We start from the raw sequence: 20,930 nt of genomic DNA, 5'->3' as shown, positions 1-20,930 counted from the left end.
ATGAGATGCCTGTGTACCATATGAGCATGCACTTACACGTTTTCTGAATTTCTCTCTCTCAGTAGGTGATCCTGCAGAGCCACCAAACTGCAGCATGTGCTCATTACTTTTCTACTTTGCTCTCGTACACAGGAGGATGCCTTATACCATATTAGATTGTTTGTCTGTCTAGTTATTTCCTTTGACTGGCAGTTGCTTTTCAGAGTCTCAGGCAAAAGTCTTTCCCACGGTCCTTTTAAGTGGAGATGGCATGGATTAAATCTGGCTATGAGAAAAAGAGGCTACTAGCTCTGGTGCTAAGAAATGTCAAAAGAAAATTCTTTATTTTTATCCGAAATATAAAAATTGAAAAATGTTCAAAACAACTTTCAATCAAACTTGTACAACGCTCAACGTTTCGGATTCAGAGATCCTTTGTCAGGAGCTGTACAACGAAATAAATCACTTTCTGAAGTAATTATAAATTTAAAACCTTCTAGATTTTTTTTACAAAATCACAGTGGTGTTCATTCTGTCTCCATCAGCAGTCAAACTATTTTTAGATAAAAATAAAGAAATTTCTTTTGACATTTCTTAGCACCAGAACTAGTAGCCTCTTTTTCTCATAGCCTTTTCATGGTGCTTTTTCCCTCTTTTTCCTCAAATGGATTAAACCTGGACCTTCTGCATGCAAAGCATATCCTCAGTCACTGTGGCATGGTCTCACCCCCAAAACAAAATTCACAAGCTGCTCTTTGAACTTTCACCAGTTGATTGCATGTACCCACATAGATTGCAGCCACAGTAATTTGGATATATGGAATGCTTTGAGATCCTTTAAGTGAAAATGCCTAGAGCCATACCTGGGACCTAATGCATGCAAAGTATGTGGTTTTCCTCTGAACTATGGAACCTCATTAGCTGATGAAAAGCTTACAAAAGTTGGAGGTGAGAGCAAACTTGTGCTGTTGTGTCTGGAAGAAATGATTAATCTCTTTTACACATTTTTTACATACATAGCTGCTGCTATAGTTGTTCCCTTGGGAAATGCACAATTTGTAAACATGTTTTGAGGAACAACTGCATTGGCAGAAGTATGAACACATCCCTAAACCAGCAAGGGAGCAACTATGTAGGTAAGGGCAGCCATATGGGTAAGGGAACATGTAAAGGAAGTCCAAAAATGCACACACCTCAAAATAGTTTGAAAACCAATTGTAGACTATCACCTACCTGTGTTAACCAATAAAGCACAAGAGTTCTAGATAGATCAATTAAAATAGAAAGCTCATGAAAATCATGAAGTGATTCATGTCCCAAATATTACAAATAAAGCTTTATGTGCAAGTCAAAGCAGAAATTCAAAATCAGTACACACATATATAATTTCAATTAGCTGTGAATTTATTTGACAGTGCTTCAGCCTGTACTCAGTGGGGATTTCTCTTTCTATTCCAAATGCTCATCATCTGTTAAGGAGTTGAATTAGATTAGATTAAAATTCTATAGGTAGTGATTATGTAGGCAAAACAATCATTTGGGCGGCAGAAAAGGCTGTAGAGCAAATATAATTTAAAAATTATATTTTTAAGTCCTATCATAATTTGTGTTGTTGGCTGAGAGCAACTTCCAAGAAGTGCCCTCCATAGGTGATAAACTTAGCATATGACTTTGCTAACTGCCCCTAAACTACAGCCTTTCTTCCAGGCTAATTCTAAAATACATTGACCAGTATAAGGATGACAACAAAGTTATTTATATTAGAAAATGACAGCAAATGAACAATCCACATGGGTTAAAATGTGTATAAGTGCACCTTTTAAATCAATACCTAGTAAAATTAAAGAAAATTCTTTAAAATTGGTTCACCTCACAGTGAGCATGAGTTATCTGTATCTCAAGAATGCTGGAGGGGATGTTCAACTACTGGCTCATATTTTCACATATGGAGGACATGCCCCACAGTAATCAGTTCTGAGAAAATGTTTTTAAAGAGGCTGAGAGAATCTCAAAACAAACAACTGAGTTTTTGCCAGAATTAGGTCTATTATCGCTATTTGATAGAGCAAATAAAAATTTAAGACACAAAGAGTTTTTGACTTTTATGTGGGTGGCGGCTCAACTAACTTTAGCATCATCTTTGAGAAAGAAAACAGCAAATCCAATGCCACTATGGAAAAATAAGTTATGGTACATCACCCTGGTGGAGAAATTAACAAATCAGGTTAGGATACAAAGATCTGAAAACTATAAGGATCACTTCTACAAAAATTGGGCAGCTATCATACACTTTACAAATAATTAAAACAATATAGAACCACCATACTCTCATGGATTCTATTAGAATGAGGTATAAATGAATGAACATAGTTAATAATGACGTACAATGGAGGTAAGAGGTTGTTGAATTTTTATATAAGCTTGAAATCCTGAAATTAAATTAAAAAATAATTCAATCATAGGAATGTAATGTACCCAGTGATGGTTTTGTTTTCATGTCATTGGTTTATATGCTTATAATGAAACAGTATGTTTTACATCCATTTTTATATGGAAGTCAATAAAAATATTTGGAAAAACAGAAAAAATCAGCCCCAGTTCCATCTTTATATTCAGCTTCTCTCCTCAGTTTTCTCCAGGAACCACTTTGAAACAATCTGCTAAAGCGTTTTTAATGCCCATGCTTTTTACAGCCATATTGTGACATTCTACTGGAGAAAATTAAGAAGAAAGGGAAGCAGATGTACCTCTAGTCCTGCAGTCCTCTTAGATCCTGTTACTATCAAGATGATAATTAATGAAACCTTGTCCTTAGGGGAGAACTACACATTTTCAGAACTAGGATACAAAACCCTTCAATAAAAATAACTGTTTTGTAACAGAAGACAATACATCCTCATATTAAATTGCTGGCTAGAAAACAATTCTGTATGTGTTTTCTCTACACAGCATCATGGGATTTCTTCTCTTGCAAAACAAACAAAAATGCGAACTATTTTTCTAACAGCTACGTTTCTACAGTTTAAATATCCACTCAAACAAATTCTGCTTTGGGTCTAATGAATTTAACATTCCAAAGTTAAATGAGGAAAAATAATTGAAGTTTTAACTTTTGTATTTTTCTAATGTCTGTGTTCCTGCAAATTTTTAATTATAATCAACACAAGCTTAGCTTTATGACACTTTTGCGTAGGAATGCAAGTCATGCTTTGATCTTCCATCAGATGCTAAATATAGTCCTTTTCCCAGCTAAGCAATGTGCTAAGCATTTTCTTCTGGCAGAAACTCTCTAACAAGTGTGTGTCTCTGTTCTTAAGCATTATAGCAAACCAGATGTTTAGTTAATTAAAGCAGCTCTTGTAGTATAGGAGGATTTATTGCAGTGAAGCCTCATAAAACTTGGCTAACTCTTTCAGAAACAGTTTAAATTTAGAAAATTTGAAGTGGAAAACCATCATATGAAAAATGTTAAACGTTTAGTAACTGAGTATTAATTTGTAACCAAAACATCTCTTCAAATCTAATTATTAATATAGGTGTGAATATGGCATGCCCTTACTGAAAAATTGCCATGTTTCCGGCACAGTACACATGGAAGCTGCCTTATACCAGGGCAGACTATTTGTCCATTTAGCCCAATATCATTTGCTCTGACTAACAGATGTCTCTACAGGGTCACAGGGGTCCTGCTACCTGGTCCTTTTTTAAGTGCAGATAAAGGGATTGAGCCTGGGACGTTTGGCATGGAAAGCAGGTGTCCTACCACTGAGATATGGACCTTCCCAGCCACATCATATGAAAACTTTGCTATATGCACTGAGCTATCCCCCTATTCCAACTTGTATACACTCCATTTATTTCAATAGTGTGAGACAGTCCATATGCAGATTATGTATGTCCCTTCTAATTAACAGGGACACTTCTGTACACAAGAGATCCATGTACATACCTAAGAGTACATAGATTTCTAATTATGTTTTAACTACTTCAATTTATTACTTATTACATTTTTAATCCACCAATAACAGAAGTCCTGTTTCTTCCCCTCCACTTCTTGCCTAGATGCCAATCTATAACTACTCTTCCGTTAAGTCTGGGAAGGGCAACATGTTGCCCTCCAAATGTTTTGGCATAGCCAATGGTATAGGATCATGGGAGTTGTAGGCCAAAACATCTGGACAGCCACAAGTTCCCCATGCCTGTCTTAAGTCCACTTTCAACTTCACACCTACTATATTTAGACCTATGTCCTATCTTCCTTTGAGCACTTTCTTCCAGTTCACTTATTTACACCTTCATTCTTCCTACTTTTCTTCAGGTTTCTGTGGTATTATAAAAGCATTGGCTAGGGAAGGATTGTAAATTGGTAGCAACCAAACATGTGCTTACCTCTGATTCTATCCTTTTTGAGTGCTTGTGTTTTTTTAAACAAATATACTATTTCTTTAGTCAAATACCATGTTCTGAGTTTTTCACCTCCATCCTATGTCTATGACCATGGCAAAAGAAATTCCATATAGAAACTTAGAGTTTAGTATTATGACATAGTTTCTATTACACCATCTAAGTTGTTGAATTTATGCTCCTTAACATACATAGCAGCTATCTGACACTGCAGAATTCCACAATTAGTGAATTTAATACAGCTATATATTCCAAAGCAGTTATCAATCACAAAAACCCTCTTTACTTTTTTTATTGAAAAGGTAAGGTAATACATATAAATATGCAGAGAAGAGCAAATCAGTAATTCAGGAAGCTAAGGCTGATCTTTTCATTTTTATTTCTATCACTGGTTGGCCTATTATGTCTAAGCCTTAAGTCATGTATATTTTGATTTAATAACGTTATTCTGCAGAATAAAGGTGGAAATAGATTAAATGGATATGAATACATGGCTGCTGCCAAAAGTAGCAGCATTTCGTAAATCTCAGTGCTTGGTGGTGATGCAAATTTTCCTGTCCCCAGTCTCCCTGGCTGCTGTTTGCAAGGCCAAGGAAATTTTCAATGCAATGGCATCATATCACATGATTTCTTTGACTAAACCTTTCCAGGGGAAGAAGAAGAGAAGGTGTCAGACCGCTGCTTTTGGTGGCAGGCAGATATTGTCTAACAGACTCAAACTATGGGGGGAACAATAGGTGGTTCTCAATGAAATCCACAGTGCCACTCTCTGATTCTCTCCCAGTTTTAGCCAAATCGTGCCCCTACAAGCTTCTAAAACAGTAGCTAAGGATAAAAATTAAGGGCACTACCCCTAGAGTTCAAGCAATGTTGTTTAGTTCTGTCATGAATGTTCCACACAGAGATAACAGTAAGAAATTAAGACCTATGAGTAATCAGGGGGAAGGGGGACGGCAAAGACAGGGGAAATTCACTCAACCTGTTTCCTCATCGCAAACACTTCATCACAATCACTCCCTCGATTTTCCCTGAAAGAGGAAGGGAATCTCACCTTATTTCCACCTTCTTCCCTCCATATTGGAAAATACAGATGGTCTTAGATAGAGACCCCCTTCTGCCTTGCACAGATCCTACGTTTCTGCTATATGTACACTGACTGATCAAGTTCACAAACATAATCTTATTTTTACCAGCAAGAAAAAGGACAAAGTACTTTATTCTAATTGTGAGTTATGGACTGTTCCTCCCAATACATCACATAAGGTAGTGTGCTGAATATAAAGAACATACCATGCGTAGACACCTAAATGCCTCCCATATCTAATAGAATGACAAATTTTGTGACATTACCTCCCATCCTTCAATGTGAGACTGCCATTCTTCTAAAACCTCTAATTTTTCCATCTGTCTCTTGGCCTCATTTATGTTGGAGCAGACAGCTTTCATGGTTTGGAGAGCTTCCATTAAGGCAGAATAGTCACTGTGCTTTTTGGGAGTACGCTTTAGCAACTCCTAGTTGGTTTTGTTTTTTAAAAAAAGAAAACAAATCAATTCCTGCACTTTCACAATAATGAAAATCAATTCCTGCACTTTCATTGTTCATTACAGGAGACTTCTGTTGAAATTTCAGGCACGTATAATTGGGAGTAAGTAGGCATACATCCAAGTTATCATACATAGGATTGGACCATTAAACTGATAGGGATACTAAAACTAAATAGTATCCTCCATCAGTATCCTCTTTTATTAAATGTGTTAACTCACCCATTCAAATCATGCCAGGCTAAGTGTGCCGGGCTCCTATTTGTGTTTCAGTCAATATCTTTTTTGTACTGATAACATTTTCACCATTTTTATTACAGTCACTGTCATAAAACAAAAGTTGCACTTTCTGCAAAGGTTATTTGTTCCAATACCAAGGAAAACAAGCAAAATTGATGAGTGTTCTTTATTATCTACTTCTTAAAAATGTGGCAATGTTTGTATCTAAGGCTTGCATGATAGACCAGATGCCATATAGTGTGTATGGAGATGGTCCACAAGTAGGCAAGCACCAAATGCCTTTGTTCAGTTTTAAGTGGACTATTACACTTTTTTATTATTCAGCATGACATTTTAAATGTATTCATTCTGCACTCTGATTTTAAGATTCACCCCTGCTCTTATTTCTTCTGTGGATACTGTCTTTTTTATTGTTTTAAAATGTTTTAAATGTGCAATCCTATGCATGTTTAGACAAAAGAAATTCCTACAACTCCCAGTATAATTTAGCAGAGAACATATTTTAACTTATAATATTGTAAATAACAAAAATACTTACCTTCAAAAGTAGTGGATATTTGCATATTCTCTGGATTGGTGTTACTAAGTAACCTTCTAGTGGTACATCAGTATTCTTGCGTCCTCCTAGCAGCATACAGTTCTAAAAAGTAATTAAAACATTTTTTATTATTGGGGGGGATTGACCTTTTCCATTGCTGTGTCAATGCTATGTTCCTGAATCTTGCTTGCCTGTTCAATTTTTTGATAGCTTCAATGGACAGAACATACTTTTACCAACTCCCATTTTATTAGCTGTCTGTAGCCACTCTTCTGTTAACATGAGCTGGTCACTGTTGCCCACATTTTAGTAAACCCCCTTTTGGACTACTGAGATCAGCTTTACTTAGAGCAGCCACTGATGACAGCTTGTAAATTTCATCTGGTCAAAATTCTGTGGTTAGCATTTTACCAGGGGTATTCCACAGAAAGCACATTACAACTATACTAGGCTAACTGCATGCACTTCTAATATGTTTCTAGACCAAGTTTAAGCTATTGGGTATTAATTTTAAAGCCTTAAATGGTTGGTCCCTGTGTACATCACATATTTCCTTTTCCCTTTTGCTGTTCCCTGCCTCTTAAAATCAATAGTGGAAGACCTGATGTCATCCCATCATTTTTAGAAGTTAGATGTACTGGAACATCAGGCAAAACTTTCTTGATAAATTCAGTGGGGCTTATTCCAGATAGGTGCATTGGGGATGTTTGGTTAAAAAGTGTGTTAGATATTCTCTTGCTCGGTATATCCTACACTAGAGACAAATCCTTCCAAATATTTAGGTTTTTCAATAAATTTGCTGGAATGTTGTCACTTCATGTTGCAGATTTCAGTGGGAAAAGATATAGGCAGCTTGTTGCCTGTCATATCTCCTGAATTCTGCGGGGGGTGGGGGTATTAGCTGCCCTGAATATACATACAATTATAAAGGGAAGGGAAGGAAGGAGTGGGAGACATTAAACATGAAACTGGGAGAAAATCCCAGTTTACGCTTGATAATTTATTCAGCATGTGTCTAGCATACAATAAAATAGGGCAAATTTGTAATTCACTCAGCAGCAAAAAATCTTAAACCAGGTCTGTATATATTATGCTATAATTTTGGCTAAAATTCTTTGCTTCTAAGCTAGATATATCATGCACTTCTGTAAAATCGTCATGAGATGGCACTGACTGTGTGATGCAGACTCACTCTCTAAAATTATTATTTTAGAGTTTATCTGATCTACAACCATGGATTACTGTGGTTGAAGCACTTTTCCTACAAGCAAAAAAATAAAGCATTTGACACTCTGAAGTTTTTTTAAAAAGGCAGCTGAAGGGAGGACATGAAAGAGGTTTATAAAGTTATGCCTACTTTCATAACACTAGTACTTGAAGCCATCCAATGAAATTGATTGGCAGTAGATTCAGAACAGACACAAGTCAGTACTTCACACAAGACATAATTAATTAATGGAATTCAGGCATGGTGGAGGGCATGTAGCTGATAAAGTCATGGAAGAAAGTGGATATTAGCCATGATAGCTATATGGAACTCCCATGTTCCCAGACAGTATGCAAACGAATAATAATTGCTTAGGAGAAATGGCAGGAAAGGTCTTTAGACAAACTGCTGAACCTATGATTCTCCAGATGTTGTTGGACTACCATTCACATCTTCCCTTGTCATTGGCCAGGCTGGCTAGGGCTGAAGGAATCAAACATCTTCTGGGGACCACAGGTTCACTACCCCAATCCATTGCTTCTTGGTGGCATCTGATTAGCTACTGTAGCAAACAGAATGCCACAAAATGCACCTTTTATCTGATCCAGCAGGGCTGCTCTAAAATTCTTTGTGTCATTTAGAAAAGAACTGTAATCAAATTACTACTCTAATCAAAATGCAATCTTATATATGTCTACTCAGAGGTAAGAACCACTGAGTTCAATGGGATTTACACTCAGGTAAGTGAGTATAGACTGCAGCTCTAGATACAGAATACAAATAAATAATTGCTTACCAGTAGAAAAGTCCGTACTGTTCTTATTTTATTAAGTTCAAGCAAAAGCTTTTGTGCCTTCTCAAGATTACTACAGAATTCATCATAGATACGAAATCTGTCTTTCTGCAGGGGGGAAATATTTCTTATTAGTCATTTTCCTTGATTAACTTTATTTTTATTAGACATTTTAAAATAAAAATTAAACAGCATACATAAAAAAGATACAAGATACAATTTCTACAATCTTACAGATAGCCAGATATGAAAAAAGAGAACAGTATAAAATACATCAAATATTGAAAGCTAAGAGAAAAATCCAGACAAAAACAAAAGCTGCTCTTTCCGTTTTAGTTTCATAGTTAAATTTAAGCAGGGTTTACATCTTCTCATGCTTCAAGCTCCTGCAGGAACCTAATACAAAATGAATTCTAAGTGTAACATTAGAAAACTGAGCATTTGGGGCTGAACTGCAACTCTGTGAATATGCCAAACATGACAGAGCACATTCAGCTCAGTTCTGTAGAAAAGCCTTCAATTTTTTTAAAAAAAGTTTCTTTGTACCTGTGTCTGGGGGGAAAAGGGAAATCTATTCAGAACAAGTGAAAAATAATTCAATACAGTTAAGTCCAGCAGAATATGTTAAAGGCTACCTTCTTGATGAAAAATCATAATAAATCCTACTCCTATTACAGAATAGACACTAAAACAGTAAAGCCTTCCTTTTAGCAATGACTACAGCTTCCAAGTGTCCTTAAAAGACCTTAAATTATGCAATTAAGCCCACTTTGTCCTCCGAGTGGAGTGTACATGAACTACCATGCCAGAATTTTTTTTTTAAGCAACGCAGCGGAAGAGAAGATCAATTAAATATGAAGCTTATATTATCGAATTTGACATACGAAGTGAAGAAAGCATGCTCCCACTTCTTGTTGAGCATTAGGTTCAGGATGTAGACACTCCTCAATACCAGCCAGGAAATCCTTGTGCACTTCAAGAATGTCTTCAATGTTTGAGAATAAGGTCTGTAAGTAAGAAACCCAGAATATAAATAAAAAGAAACAAACAACAACAAAAAGGGAGTGAGAATAAGTAAAAACTAACCTTAACAGTTTCCTCAGTAATGTTTTTATCAATCTTGGAAACAGCCCATTGCATAATTCTGTGAAGAAATGCCTGGAGAAAGAGAGAAAGAAAGAGAAAAAGAGAAAGAAAATAAAGAAATGGTCAAGGCAGTGAAGAACTGTAGGCCAAAGAAGTAGCCATAGTAGTCTGTAGCAACAACAAAAAAGTAAGTAGCGTTGAAATCTATGTATTTTGACAGACACTATCATGAGCAATGGTCTTCTAACTACATCAGATGCACAAATTGAATTGATATGGTGGTGTGAATATACACCCATTTGGGGATGCTTCAGAGATGAATTTATCACAATACAATCCATAATTTTGTATATGTGATAGGAAGGATAATGAATGCAAAAAGAAAAAAGAACGAACGAACGAACTACGGTATGATAAATCGATATTTGAAACTTTCCCATAGTCAAGTACAAACACTTTAAAATAAACAGCAAATACAACTTGTATACAGATGGGGAAGAAGAGGAAGATGATCAAATACCATTACTACTACGCAATCATTTAGCACCAAGCTTGGAAAGGCTCTCACAAGTCTTCCACTTATAGCTTATTGTACTGTTAAGAAGTAATAATCTGAGCTAAAACAATATAGTCCAAGAACCCTTAAGTATGTAGCACAAAGTAAAATAGAACACTTTAGCATTTCTAAGTAATCATATGTGATTGTAGACTTCAGCATCATCTGCATTGAGGAAACATGTGTTCCCAAGTACATGGCTGTTCAGTACATGGCTATACTGAATTGTAACATATGCCATGTGCATCTAAACAGCTTAGTCCACACCAGCAGCATATGAAAAACCGTATAGGCACAGCATTATGTAATTTTACTCTGCTAGCGCTTTGAAGGAAATTACTTCCACCTTTAAACTAACTGCAGCAGAAATGCACAAAGGCAAGTATGACCAATTGTACATTAAGGCCACAGTCCAATAGTTGAATACTATGTATGCAAGCATTGCTTTCAGATGGTCAGTTGTGCACAATAATTTTTTCCTTCTATAACTAAAAGTGGCAGCTAGTTAAACATGTGGTGTGCAGAATTGAGTTCTGGACCTTGTCCTTTAGTTTCTAAAGTTCACATTTTCTTCCTCTATTTTAGTATACAACATACACACTCCGACCCATACATATACTTCCTTAGAAGCAGCCTAGCTAGTCCAGAATAACACAATCAGAGCTGACATGCTAGAGAAGGTGCTTCTAACATGTGTCCATCAACAAAAGATGTGCATTTAAACATGAATGCATTTTCACATATCTGTTTTTTAAAACTTGAATAGCAACTATGGATGCTATAAACACAACCTCTGTTTTCAATGCTTTATATCAGGAAGGTAGGAACACTGACAGAGAATAATGAAATCAATTTATATTGGAAAATGATGAGCCAGATAACTCTTCGTACTATGAAAAAGAGTTTTTGTTTTGTTTTTATAGAACTGCAATGTCATTAGAATCCTAAAGTATCTATGCATGCATTTTATGATATATACTTACTTCCATGTCAGGTAAGTATACTATATGATGAATTATGTACAAGAAAGAATAAGTAAGGCATCTTAGCAGAAAGATAGAAGCCATACCACTTTTATGAGAGGTGCCTGGAACACCATGATGGAAAGGTGCAATATAGATCCAAGCTTTTAAACAGTTAATCATTTTTCTGTGATATGGCCTGAACATTATCTTTTTTTGTTTTGTTTTGATTGAAGATGGGTTTTTCCCTTTCTGCATATATTGTAGACTAGTTTGTTTACTTTGCACCTTTTGGAACACCTTGTTGATTATACACTAAGGCCATAGCTAGAAGGGGCAAAATCCCAGGGCGATCCCCGGGATCGTCCCTGTGTGTCCAGGGGATCCTGGGAAGAGGGAGGGATGATCCCTCCCTTGCCCTGGGATCTCGCCCTCCCCTTCGAGCCCGCTTTCTCCACAGTCTTGGGATGATCCCGAGATCGCGGAACATATGTGCAGGCGTCGCAGTTTGTCCCAGTTCCTCGTGGTTTCTTGCGAGGATCCAGGACTCATGCACAGGGCACAGAGCTCCTCAGGAGCTCTGTGCCCATCGCGGGTGGGTTTCGGGGAGCAGGGAAAATTTTAAAAAAACATTTAAAAAAGTTACCTTCTACACACAAGCTCTCGTGCACTCCTTCTTCTTTAAAACAAACCAAAAATGGCGGCTGCGATGTCACGCACCACATGTGGACCAGTGCGACGATCTTGCGATCATAAAATCGCAAGATCGTCGCGGTATAAACCTCTGGTCTAGCTGAGGCCAAAGAGTGCAATCCAATAGATTATGCTCTCATTAGATGAAGGACTCTAATGTTGGAGCCCTCTTTCTATTCTATGCCCTGCCAGCAAGAGCCAGACAGGGTGGGAGGAAGACAGAAGCTTTTACAATTTCCTGTTCCTCCAGTTTTGTTATTTTCAGCTAGGCAGGCCTCTGGGCCCATCTTGTTTTCTCTCTCCCTGGGCTCTCTACCTCCGTTCCCAACCATTGTGACCCAGAAGAGGGGCTGCTAGAGAGCTTTCCACTGTAGCTATGAGATAGAGGAGGAAATCCCCACTCATATTTTCTTCTCCCAATGTTAAGCCCCATTTTAAGATTAAAGGGCTATTTCTGGTAAGATAGAAAATTGTAAAAGACTAACTTCTTTCTGGAGGTTGAAAATAAACCCATTTAGATGCAGCAAATCATATCCCCTCAGATTGCTAACAAAAGTGAGTATCATTTTATTCAGATATAGGAATTATATTGGCCATGTTTGCACAAAATGCTAAGTCAGAATTGCTGAGAATTCTAATTTATCAGTAACAAGCAGTGTGTTAATGGAGGGTACCTGGACCCTGTCATGTTATTCCTCTAACAAGCCTGGATACATTTTGCCACTTGACTCATGAGGAGCCACATAGAAATGACCAGTCACCAGCATGCTGCTCATCACCAATAATTAAAATTCTAGCTTTATTTCATATAAACATGAATTAGGATTTTCAGTTTCATAATTAGAAATTAGAAAATGGAAAATCTTCATTTTAAGTCTACCCTTTGGCTTTGACAAACTGAGGCAGTCAATGCCATTCAATATTAATATATGATGCACCAGTAACCATGATATCTATCTCAGAAAATCATTCACACTCAATTTACAATATGCGAGGTTGTTTAGACAGATGGGTTTTTTCTTGCTGAAAATGAACAAAATATTATTTTCCAAGTCAATAGTCTAACACAGACTACCAAAGATTATAACTATAACATGGGAATATATACACACACACACACACACACACACACACACACACACATATATATATATATATATATATATATATATATATATTAAAAAAACCCAGAATCAATAAGCTTTTCACCTTTCTACATTTCATATTCACCAAGACTTCAAAACAAGCATGTATTTTTCTTTTCATTTTTTTCCTTTCTTTTCCTTTCTTTCAACAAAGCGTTTGAAATGTTGAGCACTGTTATTTTAAAATTATTTTTCTTGACTCTAGTGATGCTTTTTATGAAAATGGAGAATAAATTAAGTTGAACACATATACAGTCGCATTATATGCAAAAAGCTATTTGTGTTCCTTGAAGCATTTGGATTTCTGTTGCATTTCTAACTCATTAGGAAGCATAAATATTTGTATAGATTCTCAACTTGTGTAATAGCTTTGAAGAATGCTAGACTCAACACGTACACATACAATATACTTTGAAGAGGGTTGGCACGCTTCCCCTTGACTTTGCAATAATACTTTTTCATACACACACACACACACGAAGCATTGGCAAATGTGTCCTGTAGTTCTCCTTCCTATGTCCATTAACCTGCGCCAACAACAGAGACAAAAGCCAGTGATGATGATGCACGATACTGAACAAAAAGGCTCTTCTTTCAGTAATTCACCAGCTGGATGACCACCTGTTTTTCCCAACTTGGCTGGAGCGCTTGAAGGCACTAACAGAACTACATAATCCACCATTCTGGGAGAGAAATTAAAAGATCCCAATTCAAAAACATTCTAGAGCATATATCCAGATTTAAAGCCCAGCATATTAAGTCTGAATTAAAAAATAAAGTTAATTAACCATGTGAATACTTAAGGCAGCTGAGGCAACTAAGGCCTTGGCAAGCTTTTAGAGCAGTATAAGGTTCTAACAAGGGTTTAACAAGCATGAGAACACTATGGGCCTTGCTAGACCTACCTGATAATCCGTGTGGCAGGAGGGGCCAGCCCACGCTACAAGTAGCGCAGGATGTCGCCCCAGTCTACATGTCAGACGAGATGGGCTGCAGGAAGGAGCTGTTGCGTTCGCCATTTTTTATTTTTAAAGGGCCAGGTGCGCAGGAGAGCACTATCGACCGGTAAGTGTTTTTTTTAAAAGGGTTCCCCGTTCCCCCCTGGCTTCGATTCCCCCCCTGGCCACGATTCCCCCATCTCTGGTTCCCCCCCGCGATCTTCCCACCCCCAATCTCTTCCCCTGCCCCAATGGGCCCAGCGCTCCTGTGGAGCACTGCGCCCTGTCCACTGCTTTTCCCAGCTACTCGCGGTAGCCGGGAAACGTGGACCGGTCTACACACCCGCCGTCTCGGGCTCAGCCCGAGACCATGGAAAATACCAGGCCACAAGCGGTGCTGGTTATCCCAGGCCAAGGGAGGGTTACCCCTGCCTGAGCCTGGGATCCCCTGTGCATCATCTGGACGCACAGGGGCTCACCCGGGGCTCGCACCAGGCTAACCCATCATCTAGCAACGGCCTAATACAATGGCCATCAGCAAGATTTCAATGTATAACTCAAGGATGTAGAATCTCCTGGAGTACGAATCTGGCCCTACGATCAGGGCCGTCTTAACAGCATTATAGGCCCCAGGGCAAAGCAGTGCACTGGGCCCTGCCTATACAACCACTCACAGGAATAAAAATGTAAATTATCGATAAAATAAACTTATATTTATTGGTACCTCTAACAAAATCAATGTTTTGACAGTAAAAAAACCATGCTGTACAGCAAAGATTAATCAATACAAATGTTTGGACAATATAACATGAGCCTTGAACTTGAAAAACAAAAATTTCAACATAAAAATGGTACTTAGTTGGTAAAGCATACTGATGGAGATGGCACAGGCGCACAGTATGAATTACTATAAATTATTTATTTTTGATCATGTGTTCAACACAAACATTTGTGAAATTTCTTTGCAGAGAATTCCTTTATAATTGGCTTGAAGTCAATGGTCTTCAAGAAATGTTAAAATTAGTGTTAAATTCTGGTCTGTGCATAGATTAGCATGGGGGCCCTATGCTCGTGGGGGCCCCGGGCAACTGCCCAGCGTGCCCAGCGTGCCCAGCGTGCCCATGCATTAAGATGGCACTGCCTATGATGTTACACAGAAGGCCATGTTCCCTTCCCCTAGCCATGCCCTCTTTAACCCAGCTATTGATCATTTTGTAGTTTTCCAACTTTTGTGCAGTTTTTCCCCATTCTAAAAGTTGAAATGCCTCTCTTAAGTCTTAGTTATTATTCAAAAGAATGCTAATAGTATTCAGATTCTTTCAGAATCCATTGACATGGTTCCTGATAATATATTTTGGAAAACAAATAAGAATCATGATACATTGGCAGACACTAATCTTGATGTTTTTTTATCCAGGATTTAATAAGTTTAAGTGGAAATCTGAAAGCTCAGTAGAATATTTAAGCTTCTTCACAAGACAAATTAAATTAATTAGTATTCCTTGTCCACACTACAGGAAACAGAGATGAATTTCATGATGAATTGTACTTCAGCAATTTTGCATTGATATATATCTTTGAAGTTCCCTTGTTCAAGAATACCCAACTTAAGGTAATTGACTATTGGAACAAATTTTAATAATAACCCTAATAATGCCACCCACAACATCAAGGGATTGTACACCTGCTTATCTTCCAATGCAGTATTTGCCAACATATACTGCATTCTGCATAGGACAACAGTCCAATTTCTATGCAAAAGAATACAAATCTAACAGCAGAAATAGCAATATTTAAAAACCAGTGAAGGAACACTGAAACCTCCCAGGACACTCTGACAATGATAATACATTTGTTAGTCCCCAGGGTGCCGCAAGACTCTTTGGAATAAAAGCAATGATTCAAATAGAGATCAATAGAACAGTTGTATAATTGCAATTACACACACACTCACCTAAACATTTTTCTTAGTTATGCCTATTAGGCATGGTTTGGGACCTATTGAGAGTGAGAAAAGTCTTTACAGGTGAGGCTGTCAAGAGGTGAAAATCACATAATGAAGGCTGGCAAAACTCTAACATTACTGTCAGAGCTGTGGTTTGATTCAAATATTGTTGAGGCTGGGCCACAAAGAATAGCAAACCTAAGCGAGTTAGTAGTATAATAGTGCAATAGCCATGCAGAAGTCTTTACTCTCTAAGTAGTAATTATGCCATTTGGCATCCTGCATAGCTAAATCTCCCAAGATAAAACTCTAATGCCAAGTGCTTAGTTTTATATTTTCTTCCAACATTCGGGTGAACAGCGTTTATAAATATAACTGAATAAACTAACAGGATGAACCTTTGCAGATTTTTTTCCCCAGTAGTAAACACAACTTGCCACTCCCACATGAACCTGGTATGACTTGCTACTACTACATGGACATGCCTGTGTCTTCTAAGGCCCTTCTAGGTACTCTTGCTTTCAGAACCTAGGGCTAAACTATACTTTCTGATACTCGCATTGGTGTAGTTGAACTTGCTATTTTTCTTTACATTCATATAAGTGCTTTCATACCAATCTGGAGCATGACCATAACGCATCAGGAGAGGGGAGTTTAACCTTCCGTCCCACCCATTCCCCCCTCCCCAACATTCCATGCACACACCCTGTGGGAAGGTTAAGAAAAGAAACAAGTCTCCATGGAGAATTTTAAAAATGATAGTTGTGCTTTATCTATCATAGGACTTTTATAACTGTATATAATCCAAGCAATTTGTGTGAATATTAATAGGCAATACAGTATGTGAGTGTGTTTTATATAGCTATTATTGCACTTGTTTTGTGTTATCTGCAATTTTTTGTGCTGAGTCCTGCTGACTACTTTTGTTTCAACAGTCTTTTCTTACTGAGGAGTATTTCAAAACAGAGATAACAGCCAGCAGTCTGTCTACAGTACTTTGGATATTTATATGTATATGCTTATCCTTGTAGTACATTTTTGTATGTTTTACTTGTTTTGACATTTCATTATCCACCTATGGATTCCACAATAACCACATCATCACACTGCATATAACTGCATAAGTCAAATAGACTGGCTCATGATATTTTTTCTGCATGTGGGAGCATAAAAATGTGTCCAATTATATATTGCTCCTACTCTTTCTGATACACATTGTGAGGTCATAGTACTGGAACGACTCTTTCTAAGGACGCTGTAAGACTTGTCTGACCATGTAAAGAAAACTGTATTACCCAACACATTTGCCAGCTGTTAATGGCAAACTGTAGAGACGCTTTTCTTTCCGTGATATTCTTAAGATGCAAACAAAAAAGGAAGCAAATATAATTTCCTCACTGTAAAGGAAAGATAGAGAATATCCAGGGAACAGAAGAGGGTGGAGACCTCAGCACTCTTTTGTTCCCCAGCAACAGGTTTAAATGGTCACAAACTAACTGGATTTATAATAGGTTGCTTCTGAGAAGCAACCTATCTAACGGATAACTGAGAAGCAACATCTAACGGATCACCATGACATAAGCAATCCTAGCAGATAAATGAAATAGAATCCACATGTGGCGATGCAGAAACAATGCCAAATTTTATATCCAAAAGAGTACAATAGCATTACTCTCAAGAGAACAGGTTCTTGGATGAAAAAATACATTAGCATGAAACTGCATGTCTATTTCACTGAAGACTGATACTTAGGGCATGACTACACTGGGGAGGGAAGAATCTCACAATATGCTGATCACAAGATTCTCCCCTTTGTCCACACACAGCACACGACGTCCAGGGAGGAAGGAGACCATCACACCCACCATTTTTAATTTTCTTTTTTACTGAAGATGAATGCACAAGTGTTCCAATGAAAAGGTCAGTTTTAAAAAAAAACCAACCAATCTCGCTCCCTCCACCCCACCCCCCCAATGTGCACGGAGCGCCTGAAGAGCTCCATGCCCCTTGCCTGGTTCCTGGCTCCTCGCGTTTACTCACAAGGATGAAACTGGGACGGCCGCCCACACCTCTCACCGTCTCAGGCGATCCCGAGACCGCGGGAAAAATCGGGCTAAAAGCCGTCCCGGTTATCCCAGGGAAATGGAGGGATCTTCCCTCCCTGCCCCCAGGGTCCCCTGTGCATCATGGTGGATAGGGATGATTCCGGGATGATCCCTGGGATAAGGCATGGTGTAGACATGCCCTTTGAAAAGACAATAACTGGCTTCAGGGTCACTTTTTGCAGACTCTTCCCTCAAAAAGTATTTTTTAAGGGAGAATGATGGGACAACATGCCTAGTAGAAAACTGCAGGTGTGATGATGATGATGATGATGATGATGATGATGATGATATGGTAATATAAGTACATGAATGGCCAAATGTTGCCCAGATATAGCAGCTCAGTATCAAATTTATATCCCATCAGAACTGGCAACTTTAACCTAGTTTGCTATACCTGGTCGTATCAGTTGTTATAGGGTGATCAAGTTGTTTGCACCAGAGATTTCTGAAAAATCACCTGAGTGCAAAGTTAAGTGTGATTTAGAAAGACATAATCTTGTTTTGCACAATAAAGAAATTTATTTATTAGGTATTTAATAAATTAATTAAATAAATCACTATAAATAATAATCTTGTTAAATAATAACCCCACATTGGCTAAGGTAATGAGGAGCACAGAAACAGCACTTCTCCCCTGCAATTCTCCCTTCTTCATGCCTTTCTTCCTCCAGGTTTTCTTTATAATATCCAGTCTGTCAGAGATGACACTAACTGGTTAAACAGAAATATTACAGGCAAGTTCTGATTTTGGTTTTGGTATTCTTACAATACCTGTTTTAAATCATACAATAATTACATGGATATGGAAACAAAGAATAGAATCCAGAATTGTCCTAGGACTAGCACTAATGATGTTGTGCTAGCATAAACCGATGCTTATGTGATGTAAATAACCCAATGGAGAAAGTTGGCAGTTCACCGAAATTCAGCAACTGTCAGCAAAAATTTTGTGATTTTTCATTAAAACTAGGTGTGCATGGAATGCATCCTGTTTCGAAGAAAATCCAGCCCTTTTTAACCCCCACATTGTCCAAGTTTGGCAGTAAATGCTGCATTTTGCCATGGAGCTAGTTATGTTGCACAAGTGCTCGATTACACTAGTACAAACATCATTAGTGCTAGTGCCAGGACAACATTAGATGCAGCCTGTAGGAAGCTATCTTATATTTTCTACTCTGGTCTACAGGCTCTCAGACATAGATGTGTCTCCAGAGAAATCATATGGCTAGCCAATTTCAAGGTGAAGGAATGTACTCACATATGCAATTCAAAATGTCTCTTAATTTACTATCAGTTATTTCATTTAACTGATCTGATTTTACAGAAAAGAATGATAAGACAAAATTCTAAAAACTTAAAGCAGTAAGTTAATTACTTTGCCAGCATATGAAGGTCCATAATTCATGTCATGCAAAATTTCAGAGATTTAAGCTATTAATACATATTTCATCCCAAACCATCTGTGAAAAGGGTATTTCATATCTAGTTAGATTCACTTTTAGTGGCCAAAGAGTCTTCAGGGATACCATGTTCAGCTGGGCATAATTAATATAATACATAAATCTGTAAGAAATAATTTCCCTCTAGCTCAAAGATCATGGGGTTTTTTTCTTGCTCAAACATTCTAAACTTTATTTTCAGTATTATGATCTTAAAATACTTTAATGTATATATCGTAAACAAAAAAAGTTCCAGTGAGTGGAATGGCAAATGATAGTCATTGTGATATGGATGAAGCAGGAGTGTTGATGGGTAAAGGGATGAGAGAGCCAAAATGTGTTAGCAAAGGAAAGCGTGGTAGCCACCCGTCCCTCAGCACAGAAAGATGTTGTTTGGTGACATTCCTACAAACTACATTGTGATCCCAAATTAAATACTTAATTTTCCACTGAACTATTTGCATACATTTTATCACATTGACTGGGGTCGCATGATTGGGGAAGGAAAATAAACTGGTTGTGTGCCCGTTACTACCACTCACCAGGCACAGTTTGTCATATTATCTGAACTCAGTGAAAGTGTGATGTTGGTGGGTTTACAGTATGTACAAATATAGTCAGTAGACAGATCATTGAGAAACAATCATTATACCAAGAATGCATGGGAACCCTAGTTTAACAAAACATATGAACCCTAGTTTAACTGTTACATGTGCACTTTGTCATTTTGTCCGAACCAGGATCATAATTAGTTTTAACTATGGTTATCTGAACAAGCCAGGGTCATGAACTAATGCAGCCTTTTCCAACCTTGTGCCCATCAGTTGTTTTGGACGACTACTCCAATCATCCCTGAACATTGGCCATGCTGACTAGGGCTTATGGAAGTTATAGTCTAAAACATCTAGAGAGTACCAGAACACCAGATTGGGGAAGGCTAAACTATGGTTTGAAGTTTAGACAAATCATAGTTAAAACTTGTAAGTCCGAGGTTGGAAGTAATGACAAAACATAAGCTACTTGGAAATTAAAGCAAATGCTTCTGATCTCCTCTTGGCCAGACTGGGGAAGAAGTGAGGAGGCTGGGGGCATTGAGCTCAAGGATCATTCACATAGCTCTAACCATAATTTAGTTTTACTTCTGAGTGCAGCCAATAATAATGGAGACTCACAACGAGAAAATAAGCCACAGTGAATGATGTGAATGATTTTCCCTCCCTGCGAGTTGTGAGCTGCCTAATTAGCATAATTATCGTTGCTAAACACAGGTTGTCCAAACCTGGCAAGGGTGGTTCAAAACCACTCAACAACCATAAAACAAACCATGGATTAGAGAGTGGTTTGCAAGCCATCCACCC

General features: G+C 37.8%; 1 protein-coding gene across 1 annotated transcript in view; it reads right to left on the bottom strand.

The window, feature by feature from the left end:
• PREX2 (phosphatidylinositol-3,4,5-trisphosphate dependent Rac exchange factor 2) overlaps window positions 1-20,930 on the bottom strand; it is a 149,210-nt gene that overhangs the window by 103,944 nt on the left and 24,336 nt on the right. The window contains exons 2-6 of the mRNA XM_063130819.1: window positions 9,790-9,861; window positions 9,588-9,710; window positions 8,707-8,811; window positions 6,704-6,805; window positions 5,734-5,895 (exon numbers count right to left, since the gene is read on the bottom strand). Coding sequence (XP_062986889.1) covers window positions 5,734-5,895; window positions 6,704-6,805; window positions 8,707-8,811; window positions 9,588-9,710; window positions 9,790-9,861 — 564 coding nt within the window. The remainder of the gene's footprint in view (window positions 1-5,733; window positions 5,896-6,703; window positions 6,806-8,706; window positions 8,812-9,587; window positions 9,711-9,789; window positions 9,862-20,930) is intronic.

This window comes from Elgaria multicarinata, chromosome 7 (assembly GCF_023053635.1).
Source record: "Elgaria multicarinata webbii isolate HBS135686 ecotype San Diego chromosome 7, rElgMul1.1.pri, whole genome shotgun sequence".
In the NCBI taxonomy this organism is placed as follows: domain Eukaryota; kingdom Metazoa; phylum Chordata; class Lepidosauria; order Squamata; family Anguidae; genus Elgaria; species Elgaria multicarinata.
Note: the sequence above shows the minus strand (reverse complement) of the source record. Positions and strands in the feature narration are given on the sequence as shown.